Source organism: Salvia hispanica, chromosome 3 (genome assembly GCF_023119035.1).
Source record: "Salvia hispanica cultivar TCC Black 2014 chromosome 3, UniMelb_Shisp_WGS_1.0, whole genome shotgun sequence".
NCBI lineage: Eukaryota > Viridiplantae > Streptophyta > Magnoliopsida > Lamiales > Lamiaceae > Salvia > Salvia hispanica.
Window position 1 is genome coordinate 33276228 of NC_062967.1, and position 16075 is coordinate 33292302.

A 16075-nucleotide genomic window follows, 5' to 3' on the forward strand; every position below is an offset into this window, starting at 1 on the left:
TTGATGTCAGTTACTTATAAAATGTTTCATGCTTGATATCAAATATAGGTAAAGAATACGTCTCAACATTATACATCATATTGTTATTAAGTGCATTGCAACTCATATAGTCGTGTGCTGCAATCTCAACACAAACTAAGTTGTTCTCATCAATAATATGTAAATTGCAGTATTGTCTTGGTAACAGTGCAACATTCATTGAACAACAGAGCAATATGATAATGTAATAATTTGTAATTAAAAAGGATTGAAGTTACACTTATTACTGAAATGAAGGCAACCTGAAAACAAATAGTATAAAATTAATAATTAATCCTTCTGGAAATAATAGATTGAAGCAAATAGTATAGTCGACAATCGTTACATTAAGACTGCAATATGGCGATACTAATACTGCAATATACAACGTATAAGACTGCAATATAGCGAAAGTAATACTGCAATATACAATGTATAATATAAGACAACAATATAGCGATACTAATACTACAATACACAACATATAAGACTGCAATATGGCGAAACTAATACTGCAATATACAACATATAAGACTGCAATATGGTGGTACTAATACTGCAATATACAATATATAAGACTGCAATATGGGTATGAAAAATATAAACTAATAATTTTATTTTCCCTTTTGTCGGTCGTAGTTCCTAGAGTCACGGTAACCTAATTCTCCACAATTTTTACAACGACGCAATGGTTTGTTGTTCAACTTTATAGCCTTCTCCTTCGCGGACACCAAACGGCTTTTAGAATCACTTTGCCGAACCTTTAGTTATTGGATGCACTGCAATCTCGACACAAATAAAATTATTCTCGTCAGCAAACACCAATTACTAAAATGGAATGCAACCTGAGAACAATAATATAAAAATTAATAATTAATCTGCAATTGTTTTTTTAAACTACAACATGAACAAAAATTATTAACAGAACATGTAAACTGCAATATCACCATGGTAACACTGCAATATTCAATAACACTGGAAAAAATTTGTGACCAAAACTGAAACCAGCAGCAAAATTAACAACAAAATTTATGAAATCAGCAGCAAAAAAGAAAGAAACAAGAAGAGATTCAAAGAAACCAAAGGAGAATACACGAAGTAAACTACTACAAATCGGAGAGTTCAATTACTTAGTAAATTCACGGAGTTCAATTACACATCAAAACTCATGGAGTTCAATTACAGATCACGACTTGCAGAACGAAATTCACAAAATTCAACGATTTCAATTAACAATATGCTCCAAAATTATGCACAAAATTACAGATAAAATTGAGAATAGAGTCGTCGGCCATATCAGATGAACGAGATTCAGTAAATCAAAAATTGAGTGGAATTGGAACGGATTGAGCAGATTCGTATGGAATGGATTGGGCAAATTTTTATGGAGTGAAATTGGAGCAAATTCGTGTGGAGAGAAATTGGAGCAGATTCGTATGGAGTGAAATTGGAGCAGATTCATATGGAATGGATTGAGTTAAATTGGAGATGAAATGCGCAATTGAATCGCGTAAAATTTCCCAGAATTGGATGAAAATTGGAGTTTGATTTGGTGATTCTGGAATGAAAAATTGTGTGATTGTTGTTGTCGTGTAAATGATCTGGGAAGGAGAGTTCCAAATTTACCCCTAGGCAATTTTTCATGATTAAAATTAAATAAAATCTGCTGCCACATGGCAGCTTTACAATCGCCCGATTTCCAGATCCAAGGGCCGAGAATGGTGGTATGATGTCATTATAATAAGTGTTGTCATCTTAACACATCCCTACTTATATATATATATATATATATATATATATATTTATTAAAATGACAACCCCTCTTAAAATGACACCGTAACACCGCTTATACAACAATATTATAAACGATACACAACAATATTACAAACACTACACAACAATCTATAGATTGTTGTATAGTGTGTCGGATATTGCTGTTCAAGAAAAATTGCTGTATAAAGACCAGCACATTGCTGCCTGTCTTTTTCCAGATCTTTTTTTTTGCCACGTGGCAGCTTATTATTCGTCCACGTGTACAAATGATTGGCTAGAAATGGTGGTATGGTGTTATTTTAAGGGGTGGTGACACCCTAACATGCCCCTATACACTTATATTTAGTTTATAAATAATTATTATCTAATTAACTATATTAATAAAGCACAACTATTAAATAATATTTATTTATAAAATCTACAAAGTATATACTCCCATGCACACCTTATACCTTTTTAATATTTATGTAACATATATATAAACATATAAATATCATATATACAATATTTATTATACAGTTAATAATATAAATATGCAGAGATAAATAAAAATATGTCATATGCGAAATATGTCAGATTTGATAACTTCTTTTTCAATAAACCTATTTAAACTATTCTCTTGTTCAAAAAAATTACTCCATATTTTATTTTATTTTTTAACTTGATCTTGAAAAAATTAGACTACTACTATTTTATTTTATTTTCTTTTAATTTTCTAATTAAATTTTGCGATTTGAAATATATGAAGCTTGTAATTTCAAATACGTTAAATATAATATATCGGGGAAGTGCTAACTCATAACTTAATTGCTAACTACAACTAAATAATGGCAATTAGATATTCAAATTAAAGACTTAGATCATCAATCCCTAAATGTTAATACGATCAACGAAAAACGTCAATAAGGCCATAGGATTAATTCCAAAAAATATCAATAGGGGTATTAATGTCAATTAACTACATGTTTAGTTATAACTAACTTTTAAAAGAAATCTCAAAACTTTAAATTCATATAACATATATCAAATTAAAGATAATTTCATAAGGATTCCAACGATATCCTACATGCATATGTTCCGACGTCAAAATTTGAAAAAAAATTCACAAATTTTTAAATTTTTCGTACAAGCAGAAATGTCAACATAGTACTATATAAAATATATCAATATAATACATGTAGAATGTTAATATAAGCAATGAGTTAACATTCTTAAAGCATTGTGTTGTCATTCTCAAAGCATTGTGTTGATATTTTTGAAATATTATATTGACATTTTCATCCAAAATCCTAATTTGAAGTTTTTTTTGTTTTTATTTATTTTATTAATAAAAACGAAAATTACACGTGGCAAATTATAGACCACACGTTTTCTAAAATCATATGGCCTTAAATTAGTTATAATTGGCAATTAAATGATGAGTTAGCAATTGATCACTCCTCTAATATATCGAGTTATCGACTATGAGATTGTGTCGATGACCTATTTTTTGTGGTGAATGATTATATATGAAAATACAACGATACCAATAACATTGTCCACTTCTAAATTCTAATTGTGATTATCAAATTAGGTCTTTGCAGTTCACTTTTTATTGAAACAATGAGGATTTTTAAGGGCCAATTTGAAGCCCAGTAGATTTAAATGGGGCGGGTCGACTTAAAATCCGGATTCGGATCCATCCAAATCAAGAGTATTTTACCCGAAACACCCTATAAAATAAGATAATTACAATCTGCATTAGGTTTTTGGTTGCTTTCAATTTGAGTAAAGAATTTCAACTCATCCGTCAATGCCTCTTTCTCCCTCTCTAAATTAATCATTGATTGGTGAAATTTGACTCTTCCTCAAGCTTTTAAATCCAAAATCCTTTGTGGGATCAAGGGTTTTTCGAATTTTTCTGACCCCTTTCAAACCCTAAGTTTTGTAGTAACTGCTGCTCTGAATCTCGCTTCATATTCTGTGTTGACGTTGAACTCAATTCGTTACTGGTGATGGCGGCGGAGGTTGAGTACGAGAGCGATCCGGAGGAGGCGAAGTTGTCGCTGAAGATGCGGCGGAGGGAGGCGAGCGACGACGAAGAAGAGGCGGAGGGAGGGGGGAAACCGCCGCGGAGGATTGACTCGGACGGGGAATCTGAAGGTGCGGCGGCGGAGTATGAGGAGGAGTTGGATGAAGAAGAGGAGGATTATGATTTGGATGAGGAGGATATAGGTAAAGAGGTTGCGGAGGTGGTGGCGGTGGAGAGAGAGGAGAGTGAGAGTGAGAGGGAAAGAAATTTTGAGGGGAATGACGATGCAGGTGAAAATAATGATGGGGATAACAATGCTGGTGATGGGGAGCATGAGGAAGAGAAGAAGGAAGTAGAGCCCTTCTCTGTGCCGACTGCTGGGGCATTTTACATGCACGATGACAGATTTCGAGACAATGCTGGCGGGCGAAATAGGTATTGGAATTATTCACAGGGTTTTTTTATCACATTGGACTGAATTTAGTAGTTAGGATGTTTAGCTGTTGAAAAAATATAAGCTTGTTTGATAATTTTTGGGGGAGAGAGCTTTGTGAACTTCTTTTATTATGGTTTGAATCATGCTTTCTCTTTCTTGATTGGTTTTATAAGTGAGATTGGATAAGTTTCTTATATTCAGTAGAAAGCACAAAGAAAACGTAAAGATGTTATTTTTAGATAGTTTTTTATTTCTTAGTTGAAACCTAGTTGTGTTATTTATAATATAACTACAGTTCTTCTTTGCTTCACGTTCTATGCTTTGTCCAGTATTAATTTACATATTTTTAAACCTTATTTCAAGCTTAAGAAGTAGTAATATTCATTTGCAGCTTAGGTTTAATGCTGACCTTTCTCCAATTCAAACTTTTAAAAAAAATCCACTGTCTTTTGCCTCATCCATATGATGACCTTTCTCCACTTTGTTTAATGCTGCTGTTCAGATAATGTTGATGCTCAACCCTTTCAAGTATTTTCAGATGCACTTATTAATGTTGGTTTGGTTGTTATTAGGAGAACCCTTGGAGGAAGAAAATTGTGGGAGTCTCAGTCTCAAGATGATAGGAAATGGGGGCACGATAAGTTTGAAGAGCTGACTATGCAGGAAAGGCATCATGAACAGGTGAACAGGCCAACATTTGCTAGTTTGTTTGTGTCTCTGTGAGGAAATTTTGTAGTGCATTCCTTATATGAATTGATTTGCAGGGTAGAAGGGGTGCTAGGGGACGCCATAGGGGCCGGGGCCGCAATAGAAATAGAGCCACAGATCCTGGATTTGCACAAGTAAACCGACCCGAAGAATACATTAATAACAGCACAGAGAATAATAATTATCAGGGCAGTGCTCCCAAGGGTGTTAGGGGACGAGGGCTTCGAAGATATCAACCATCCTTTAAGAACAACAATGACTCTCCAGCTACACAAAACAAATAGTGAGTATAACCCTCTTCTCCCCTCTTCCCTTATTTTTCTTATGCTGTTTTTGTTCTAATTTTTGCTATATTTTCTTTTGTAGCCCTGGGAAATCGGTTGAAAAGCATTCCCATGTCAGTTCTCGAAGGAGTAGTGAACCTGTATCTAATGCAAAACCTGATGTAGTTCCTAGAAAACAAGTAGCCTCCAATTTGAACATTGCTTCCCCTCCATTTTATCCTACTGGTTCTTCCACAAAGGATAACACTGCACCCCCTAAGAGGGATGTCCATGCTAGTACAGTTAATCGTGGCCAGCAACCAGTGGTGGGTGAGAATTTTACTATGTCGCAGTCTACTGCTACAATGCGAGGAAAAAATATAGTGGATTCCACTGGTCAACCTCAGTTAAGGGGCCAAGGAAGAGGACCAGGTTCCTTCACACAGATGGCTTACCAACCAGTTGTCTCTAATAACCAACATAACAGGGTTCCACTGCCTAACCAGCAACAAAATGTTCAGAGGAATTCTGGTCAAATTCGTGCTCAGTCTTCTCTGCAAGGTTCTTCCCAGCAGTTTAAGCAACGTGTGCCCAGTAATTCACAAGCATTCTCTCCACCTAAAGCTGCTGGTTCTGTAAATACATCTGAATCTGGGGATGTGGAATCTGCTTCTGAATTAAATCAGCCTAAGACTGCATTGATTGCTAAAGGAAAAGGGAGTGCTCCCGGCAGCACTAAGGGCTCGTTCCTATATGGTGGAGCTCAGGTTATGGGATCCTCTGCCAGTATGGGCAGTGGCCCCGGTGATCAAAACTTCCCAGCTTTCTTACCTGGTATTATGCCTGTCTATAAAGACAAAGGAAATATATTCAGTTAGTGCAGGGTTTCTTTTTTTCTTTCTTAAGTTTCTTAGAATGGGTTTTTATCTGACTTCTTTGTGATGCCATTAATTTTCTATATGTAACCATTTTATTGCTATCTACTATATTTGTTCCTGATTAACAACATCTTTAACTTGATCTAACACCTGTTCTTTGGTGAAATTTTACAGTCATGCAATTTGGAGGCCAGCACCCTGGGGGAATTGGTGTTCCTGCTGTTGGCATGGCCTTTCCTGGATATGTTGGTCAACCACAACTTGGCGGTCTAGGGAGTTCCGAAATGACTTGGTAATACCTCTAGCATCATCCTGTCTTCTAAGTACAAAGTAGATGTTTTCGGTTGACTCATGATTCTATCTTGTTTGTATTTTGGCATATGGATAGATTCTCTTAGCTAACAACCTAGATGTCCTATTTTCTGCTTATACAGTTTTCATCCCCAACTCTGTTGTAAAATATTTCAGGCTTCCTGTTTTAGCGGGTGCTGCTGGAGCACTGGGTGCTGCTGGGGCGTTAGGTGCAACATATTGTCCGCCATATTTAACTGTTGATGGTTCATATAATGCTCGGCCTTCTGGGCAGGCATCTTCCACAGAAGCTGCTTCAAGGTAGAGAATTTAGCTGTAAAATCTTCCTACCTTGTATTTACATGAAATTCCTTGTTGGAAAACCAGTCTCACATATTCTTTTATTTGCTTGCCTTATAAAATATTTCTCCCTTTATGAAGTTAAAAATCCATATTATGGCACAGCTTACATGTGAACTTCATAATTTCATTGCAGCAAAGAGAATAGCAGTGCAACAAAAGGTCCTTCACAGAGGCCTGGTATGTCGCATCAAACATTTTGTTCCTCTAGCTTTGTACACTTCCATGTAAATGCCTTTCGCGGACCTAATTATTTGTTCCCTGTATAGATCTTGCAAATGATGATTTCGGGCAGAGGCAAAAGAACCCTCGCAGGCAAGTGTGGTTTGTCAGTGCCATCTGTAGTTTTTTAATTAATGATCTTGCTTCTAACCTGACGTTCATTGATGTGCAGATATACGGAGATGAAGTTTGACCAGTGAAGTAGCTGGATGGCTTGGTTGTCTTGGAATAAGCATATAATCAAAAATCTTTAGAGTCCTAAAATCTGTTGGGTGTAGCAGAGTGTTTGGGTGTGCTTTTGGTCCAAGGCCCATTGTCTTCTCCAGTCGTTGATCTGGAGTACATTGGGCTACTGCACTTTCTCAGATATTTTAGGTATTGACTTAAAGTTACAATTTTAAATAATCTTTCTTGCATTTTCCCCTTTTACTTCCTTGTTGGATAGCCTGGAGTTGTCATCTTGCTTGCCCATTAATCTGTCTTGGCTGCTAGGGTAAAAGAAGTGCAATGGAATGGAGCATTATCTGAAAATAGAAAGTCTGATTATTCGACTAACTAAGCTATTAACCGTGACAGTTTGATAACACATGTATCTTTGTCCAGGTACTTGAAAACGCCTGATCCTGCTGCCTTAATTTGATGAAGAACACTGCAGCTTGACAGGTGGCACTTCTTTATTTTATTAAGGGAGATGAGATGTTGGTATTTGAATGCAATGTAGAGAAATAAATGAGTTTACTTATGTGATGCAGGTTATTGTGCATTAGTCTTTACCTGAACCATGCAAGAAGGTTGTTATGGAGCTTTCAAAAATAAAGAATGAGAAGTATTGTTGTGCCGCTGCTGCTTGCTTTATCAAACTACGTTATTATGTGGACGTTATTTTCTGTCTAAACATCCAATTGTCTTGCAGTTTCTGGTATTTTGGTTTGAGACCGACTTGAACTTTATTCTTCACCTATGAGCCACTGTTAATATATGTACTTGGGTTGAAAATAAACTGATTTCTTGGTATTGGATCCTTTATAAACTTTTGATGATGATGTTAAGTTGCTCTACTCGATATTTACTAGTACTAGATTACAGTCATTACACTATATTGCTAATGGAATGCGTTAGGGTTTGACAACGTGACAACAAGTAACATTCAATCTACCATACACATAAGCAGATAATTTGGTATATGGTTCCAAGCAATATGAGAAACAAAATCAGAGCACCAAGGTGATACCATAGTGGATATGACAATTTAGGCAAGCAATCTGCGATATATATATATAATCATTCTGCAATGCATAGGCAAGCAATCCAACATATGGTTATGGTTTCAAGCAATTAAAGAAAATCAAGCAATCTATGATATATAGGTCAGTGGCGGAGCCACATGGGAGAAGGGGGTACGAGTGTACCCCCAAATTTTGCTGTCTTAGTATATAATTGTTGTAGGATTAAACAATAGCGTTAGTGGTTCAGTGGTTGAGCGCTCCACTCCCTTTCCTTCGAATTCGTATTTATTCTTGCACATTTTTCTTTCAGCTGAATTATATTGTTATGTGATAGTAGTTCGCAATTTATATTTTATTACAATAATATTCTTAATGGTTTGGTATGATTGTTTTAAAATAATTCTAGACTGTGCGTATATTTTTGTAGTACTTTATTTTTTATTATTTTGTTTTGTGGATATAGTAGTCATTTTTACGAATGAAGCTGGCTAATTTGGCTACACAACTACTCTCTCTTACAACTTAATTAAAGTGTTTCTTTTGGGCATAAAAATTAAAATTTTGTGTTATACAAAATAAATGAAGATAAAATAAAATAAAAAAAGAATAAAGTAAGAGAGATAAGAGAGATTATAGTATGATATAAAATAAAGTAAGAGTAACTAGATATTTTATTTTTTTTATTAAAAATTGACTTTACTAAGTAGGGACATCTCAAAAAGAAACACAACTCAACTAAATTGGGTGGTCAAATTTTTTTTATAGTGAGTACTCCTTCCGTCCCACATTTGGAGTCACTTATTGTTATAGCTCGGGTTTTAAGAAAGAGTGGAAGTGTATAATAAATGAAGTGAGATGGTGGAGTGTGTAATAAATGAAGTGAGTTGGTTGAAGGTGGGTCCCTTTTTGACTTTTTGATTTTTTATTTTTGTTTTGATTTATTTTAATGTAGATAATGACATTTTGATGTAATTTTGATGAACAATAGGATAAAATTATATGACCAAAAACGAAAAATTCTAAATGTGTCTTTTAATCTGGGACGGACTTTTATGGTAAAAAGTGACTCTTAAACTGGGACGGAGAGAGTATTATTTTATTTTTAACACTAGGTGATGTGATTATTTGACATACAATTTTATACCCCCAGAATAAAATTTCTGTATCCGTCACTAATATAAGTAAGCAAGTCTACTACGTGGCAGACTAAGATTGAATCTGTTCTTAAATCTAACAATGGTCTTTGATGGTACAATGCCATTTTAAACAATGTTGTCGTTTACACCCAAACCTATTGTTATCTGTACATCGTTTATATGGTGACAAAATAAAAGGGTTTGTTACCAACAACCATTATATATAAATAAAATAATTTCACTTTGCAATTGTGTTGAGTTCTCGCTCGCCGACACGTGTCAGCTCAAAAATATCTAAAATATGGCATCATTTCCCCCCTCGTCTCTCTTCCGGAACCAAGCCCGACACCCCATACCCGACCCGATTAAGCTCTCCTCCTCACAAATCATGGATCCTCAAAATCCGCCCAAAAGAGTAATCGTCTGCGGCGGCGGAATCATCGGCGTCTGCACCGCCTACTTCCTATCCAAAAAAGGCGCCGCCGTCACGGTCGTCGAGCAATCCTCAATCGCCTGCGCCGCCTCCGGCAAGGCCGGCGGATTCCTCGCCCTCGACTGGTGCGATGGCGGCCCCGTCTCCCCCCTCGCACGCGCCAGCTTCAATCTTCACCGCTCACTCGCCGAAGAGCTAAACGGCGCGGAATCGTACGGATATCGCCACCTCACCACCCTCGGCCTATCAATCGCCGAAGCGACGTCGTCCCGATCGAAGAGGCCCGCGCCAATTGTACCGCCTTGGGTCGACGGGGCAGCGAAAAGCCCTAAAATTATCGGGACGACGGAGACCACGGCGCAGGTGCACCCGCAGCTCTTCACTAAGACGCTGCTGGCGAAGGCCGTGGAGGATTACGGAGTGGAGGTCGTTATCGGAAGAGTAGAGAGCGTAGAGGCGGCGGGTGGAGCGGCGAAGGCGGTGGCTCTGGTGGATGGGCGGCGGATTGAGGGCGATGCGGTGGTTTTGGCGCTTGGGCCGTGGAGTGGAAAGTTTGGGCTTTTGAAATCCTTTTTTAATGTTACTGGGCTTAAGGCCCATAGTATTGTGTTGGAGCCCAGAGATCCTTGTGCGATTTCGGCCCATGCATTGTTTCTCACTTACTATTCGGCCCAAGGTGGAAGGCCCATGGACCCGGAGGTGTATCCTCGGCCCACAGGTAGTAATAAAATCGGCTGACACATCATCGCATATTTTATCGCATATTTTAGACACATCATCGCATATTTTATCGCATATTTTAGACTAACTCTGAATTTGGTAATTTGATAAATAGGGGAAGTGTACATATGTGGGATGTCAGCAGAGGCAGAGGTGCCGGATGAGGTGGAGCAGATAGCTGCGGTGCCGGAGTCTATCGCGGTGCTGAAGACGGTGGCTGGGAGTGTGTCGAGCCAGTTATCGGAAGGTGAGGCCACGGTGAAGGCGGAACAGGCGTGCATCTTGCCCTGCACCGATGACACTGTGCCTGTGATCGGGGAAGTTCCGACCCTCAAGGGATGTTATGTGGCGACGGGCCATAGTTGTTGGGGCATTCTCAACGGCCCGGCCACCGGCGCCGCTGTGGCCGAGCTTGTGTTAGATGGCCGTGCTGCTATTGTTGATCTCGCACCGTTTAGTCCTGTTAGGTTTCTTTCCACATGAAAGTGGTAGGAAAATGATTTATGTTAGTTATGTAAATTAGATTTAGTAAGCCTTTGTTGTTTCCTCCAACTTTATCTCTAATTCAATTTCTCATTCAATAACGATAGAGGGAATGGATCCACATAGGGAAATTTTAATGCTATGTTTTACTATAATTCAATTTTTTATCATATTACCATTGAATCTACTCATTCTAGATTATTTTTATTTAATTGACTATTACTACCTCTTACTCAAAACCACTGTCCAATTACTATTTGCTAACTAAGCTAAACAAAGCTTGTCTTCAAATGGAAAACACAAGACAAATAATTCCAAGTGTCAATTTAATTGTCAATACATCAACAGGATTGTAATTTTAATGTTATATTTCCCACTTTAACATAAGGGATCAATCTCTTATTCCAAATAATGTTTTACTATCCACTCCTCGAGATTGAAGTCTATAATCTAAAATTTAATACTGCTATTATAAATTTATAATTGAATTTCAATTTTAAACTCTTTCAATTCTTATAATATAAAAATGTATTGTGAAATAGAATATCTCTATCACCTTACACACAATTTAGGATATATCTAAAAATAAAATAAATTATTTAATTAATCAAACAAAAATTTGAAATTAAAATAGTAATTTTTGCTCAGTCCTTTAATTTGATGAAATAAATATTAGATTAAATTTAAATACTAGTACTATAAAACAGGCAATGAAAAGTTGGTAGAAGATCTAGTCTGTAAAACTATCATCCTATTCCTAGCTGACTCACAATCTTCAACTCACGTCACGTGACCTGTCTCTCTCATGAGTCTCCCTTGTTTTACCTGAAGAATTTGAGTATTTACCATGGTAGTTGATGCACTAAAGTAGTAAAAACACTTCACTCATTTACACTTACTTGAATTTACAATTGTCGGTGCCCTCTCATATTCTTTCAGATCTTCTCCTTTCTCCTTTCTACCTGTAAACCCTCAACGCGGATTCTTGCTCTCCGATCTTCTGCACTTCAACTCCTCCTCATTTTTCAATTCAATTTCACCTTCTCACCTGCTATCACCGGAATCATTCTTCCATTATACACCGTGAGTTTTCCAATTTGTTTTTTTCTTTGTGCTTTCTTGGATATGCTCTTTCGTATTTGAATTTGTGCTTTTCTTCCTTTTTTTTATTTTCTTTTTATTTTTCTGGTTTTTCTAACTGAGATGGATTCAGATGATTAGATTAGGGGAATTTTGATCTTAGAGGAAATTTTGATTTTCTATTGCAGGTTAGTGTTGTGCATTGCAGATTATCGATTAGGAAGTTTTCGCTTTGTTTCTTGGTATTTCAGATTGAGGATTTGAGGTTGGGGCAGCTTCGGCATTTTGATGAAATGTTGTTGTATGAGCATCTAGAAGCTGTGATAGTGTATTGATTAATGGAGGATATCAACATAGTTAGGTTGTCTCCATTGAGGCCGGGTGGTGGCGGTTTGAAGTCGCCGTCCTCAGGGAAGTCAACTCCGAGGGGCTCTCCTTCTTTTAGGAGGTTGAGCTCTGGTCGGACTCCGAGAAGAGAGGGCGCCAGAAGTGGTGGTCATATTTTTTCCTATTGCTTCAGAAGCAACCGCATTGTGCTTTGGCTGCTTTTGATCACTCTTTGGGCTTATGCTGGATTCTATTTCCAGTCGAGATGGGCGCACGGAGATAATAAGGAAGATCTTTTCAGTGGTGGCTATGGAGGTGAAATAAATGGTGGAAAACCTGGATCACAGCGGAATAACAGGAGGGACTTGATTGCTGCTGGAGCACTTAAGTCCATGAACGGGACGAGTAACTCAAGTTTGGAGAATGTGGAAGGTGATCTTGCTGAGAGGGGAAGTGGTAATTCATTGCATAAAAGTAAGGCTTCGAAGAAGAGAAGTAAGAGATCTGGACGTAGTTCACGTAGGAGGAGCTCTAGTAAACTGAAGATTGTGCCACAAGATGTAGAAAGTGAAGTTGATGTACCAATTGAAGAAATTCCCAAGAAGAATACAACTTATGGATTCCTTGTTGGTCCATTTGGCTCTGTAGAGGATTCGATTTTAGACTGGAGTCCTGAAAAGCGGTCAGGCACCTGTGACCGGAAGGGTGCATTTGCACGTCTTGTTTGGTCGAGGAAGTTTGTGTTGATCTTCCATGAGCTGACCATGACAGGAGCCCCTCTTGCAATGATGGAGTTGGCAACTGAGTTTCTGAGCTGTGGAGCTACGATATCAGTTATAGTTCTGAACAAAAAAGGCAGCTTGATGTCAGAACTACACCGAAGGAAAATTAAAGTGCTCGAGGACAAGTCAGATGTGAGCTTCAAAACAGCCATGAAAGCAAATATCATAATTGCAGGTTCTGCGGTCTGTTCATCCTGGATAGGTGAGAATACTCTTATGATGCATTTCAGAGTTTAGATGGAAGCATTCCATAATTTTGCTTGCCTTAACTATATCTTTTTGATATACTGCAACTAGATGCTGATAGTTTGCTGTTCACATGCATATGGAATGATTTTTCTCATCGTTTAATCATTTTCCATAGTAGGATAGGTTTTTTATGGCATCTCCTATGCAAGATAACTTCTGCTTGCTGCAAAATATGATGCTATGTGTGCGATGTTTGGCGCTTAATAGATAATGAAATTGTCACACAATCTTTCACTTGTTTAATCAGTGAATAACATATGATTGAAGCAGCCTTAGATCTTCTAAAATAGTCAAGTTCTCTTTGACGAAGAATCTTTAGTGTGGATTGCATTTTTTTTACTTTTCTTGAAATCGTGTGACATAGTCTCACATATTGATTAGTAGATGTCTAATACCTCTTCCCTATCTCATATATGGTCTCAGAACAATACCTGTCTCGTACTGTTCTCGGTTCTAGTCAAATTATGTGGTGGATCATGGAGAATAGAAGAGAGTATTTTGATCGGTCAAAGCATGTGCTCAACAGAGTAAAGAAGTTGATTTTTCTTTCTGAACAACAATCCAAGCAGTGGTTAGCCTGGTGTGAGGAAGAAAAGATCAAGTTAAAAGAAGAGCCTGCATTGGTGCCACTCTCAGTCAATGATGAGCTTGCCTTTGCAGCAGGCATCTCATGCTCGCTAAATACTCCATCATTCACTACACAAAACATGCTACAAAAGAGACAGTCATTGAGAAATGCTGTTAGACAAGAAATGGGACTGACTGATGATGATATGTTGGCTGTTACCTTGAGCAGTATCAACCCTGGAAAGGGTCAGTTATTGTTTATGGAGTCGGCCCGTTTGGTAATTGACCAAGGCCAACAGCTGAACAGTTCTGGCCTGAAAGATCCAATCCTAATGGATCACGATTATTATTCAAGAGCTCTACTTCAGAATCGGAGAAGGGACATTAAATCTTACAGTGGACCAAAGCTCTCTGGTAAATCTTCAAACACAGACACGCCCATAAAGAAAAGAATAAGGTCATCACATATCTTCACCAACGAGGGTAGACTTGATACTACGATGTATGGTAGAGATGCTAGAAGGAGAAAAATGTTGTCCCAAAATGTTGGAAAGAAGGGACAGAATCTTAAGGTACTCATTGGCTCAGTCGGATCTAAAAGCAATAAAGTACCTTATGTGAAAACACTTCTTACGTACCTATCAACGCACTCAAAGTTGTCGAAGTCTGTGCTGTGGACTCCAGCAACAACTCGTGTTGCCTCCCTTTATGCCGCAGCAGATGTTTATGTAATGAATTCTCAGGTAAATATAGCTGCTTGCTTTATTCGTGATTTTAGACCTCATCATCTGAATAGATACTGTTTATACATGGATCCCTACACTGTTCCGTTCCATTTCGCATGCCCAATTATAAAATCCATATATGAGCATCAGGAATCCGTTATAATGTTACATGCCTGAACACTTGTGATGCTAAACTTTACTGATTGCCACGTTTTTTTGTTTAATGTTTATCGTTGACCTATGAATTAACTGCACGTTATGCCTTTGCAGGGAATAGGAGAGACATTTGGAAGGGTAACAATTGAGGCCATGGCATTCGGACTTCCTGTATGACATTCTTCCTGTTCTAGTGCTTTATTTGGATCTAAATCTATCATCTTTTTATCTATATTCAATTATAAGGACAAAACATGAAATTAATTTCACCATAGCTGTGTTTGGTTTAAGAAAATTTAAACACGTCTGCATAGGCCAATGCCTCACTGATGTTTGAACAGCGTGCATAATCATCTCTTGTTTTCTTCATAATTTACAATTTGCCTTTTCATTACTGAATAGCTGTGTTCTTTCAATGGTGCAGGTGCTGGGAACGGATTCTGGAGGCACAAGGGAGATTGTCGAGCACAATGTAACGGGGCTACTCCATCCTTTGGGGCGCCCGGGCTGTCAGGTTCTTGCAAGAAACCTCGAATTCTTTCTTGAGAATCCATCAGCAAGGCAAGAAATGGGAATGAGGGGAAGAGAGAAGGTTGAGAAGATGTACATGAAAAAGCATATGTTTCAGAAATTCGGTGAGGTGTTGTACAAGTGCATGAGAATTAAGTAGCATCTCACTCTTCTACTTTCAATCTACTTTGGAAATGGCTTGATTAGCACATTGCTGCTATTATAGCTTCAGAAATGATATACATACCTATTTCTTCATACACTAGTTAGTTTTCATGCATCCTAAAATTCTCAAGTGAAGTTGCAATTTCACTTGCTTTGTGAGGGTGTCGTTCTTCTTTGAAAGTCTCACCAATTAAAACTCATAGTATTAAATAATTAATCAGTACAACAGGTTGATAAAGTATAAAATAAAAGCATAAATAAAATAAAGCACCATAGAAAGAAATTAGTAATTTACATAAAAATAATTGCATACTCAACATTTAGAAAACATGTGTTTGCAAAAAGCCTACTTCTACATACCAAGTATTCCGATAAATTAGTCGCACGTGACTAGTATTACAAATCTAAATTTGATATAGGAAAATACAATAGAGTGGTCAAATTTCTCTATAAATGATGAAATATTTGATTTTATATGTATCTCTCACTCCAAATTGGCATGACTCTTCACTTGTGAGCTTGAGAGTCTTCTTATACTTGTGTGTTATATTGAAGT

At 37.4% G+C, this 16075-nt stretch overlaps 3 protein-coding genes across 3 annotated transcripts; all 3 read left to right on the top strand.

The window, feature by feature from the left end:
* The first annotated feature begins 3561 nt into the window (after positions 1-3561).
* On the top strand, positions 3562-7974 carry LOC125214835 (protein MLN51 homolog). The gene is made up of 11 exons (XM_048116005.1): positions 3562-4237; positions 4811-4919; positions 5003-5229; positions 5313-6043; positions 6262-6379; positions 6556-6699; positions 6875-6918; positions 7008-7053; positions 7133-7335; positions 7564-7623; positions 7713-7974. Exons 1-9 carry the CDS (start codon positions 3786-3788, stop codon positions 7158-7160), a joined length of 1899 nt encoding a protein of 632 aa, XP_047971962.1. The 5' UTR covers positions 3562-3785; the 3' UTR covers positions 7161-7335; positions 7564-7623; positions 7713-7974.
* A 1614-nt stretch (positions 7975-9588) lies between these two features.
* On the top strand, positions 9589-11059 carry LOC125209405 (putative oxidoreductase TDA3). The gene is made up of 2 exons (XM_048109009.1): positions 9589-10473; positions 10591-11059. The coding sequence occupies exons 1-2, from the start codon at positions 9624-9626 to the stop codon at positions 10956-10958; spliced, it is 1218 nt and encodes a 405-aa protein (XP_047964966.1). The 5' UTR covers positions 9589-9623; the 3' UTR covers positions 10959-11059.
* Positions 11060-11889: 830 nt separating this feature from the next.
* LOC125214496 lies at positions 11890-15612 on the top strand. Its single transcript, XM_048115545.1, has 5 exons — positions 11890-12041; positions 12227-13349; positions 13820-14706; positions 14959-15015; positions 15269-15612. The coding sequence occupies exons 2-5, from the start codon at positions 12377-12379 to the stop codon at positions 15512-15514; spliced, it is 2163 nt and encodes a 720-aa protein (XP_047971502.1). The 5' UTR covers positions 11890-12041; positions 12227-12376; the 3' UTR covers positions 15515-15612.
* The last annotated feature ends 463 nt before the right edge of the window (positions 15613-16075 follow it).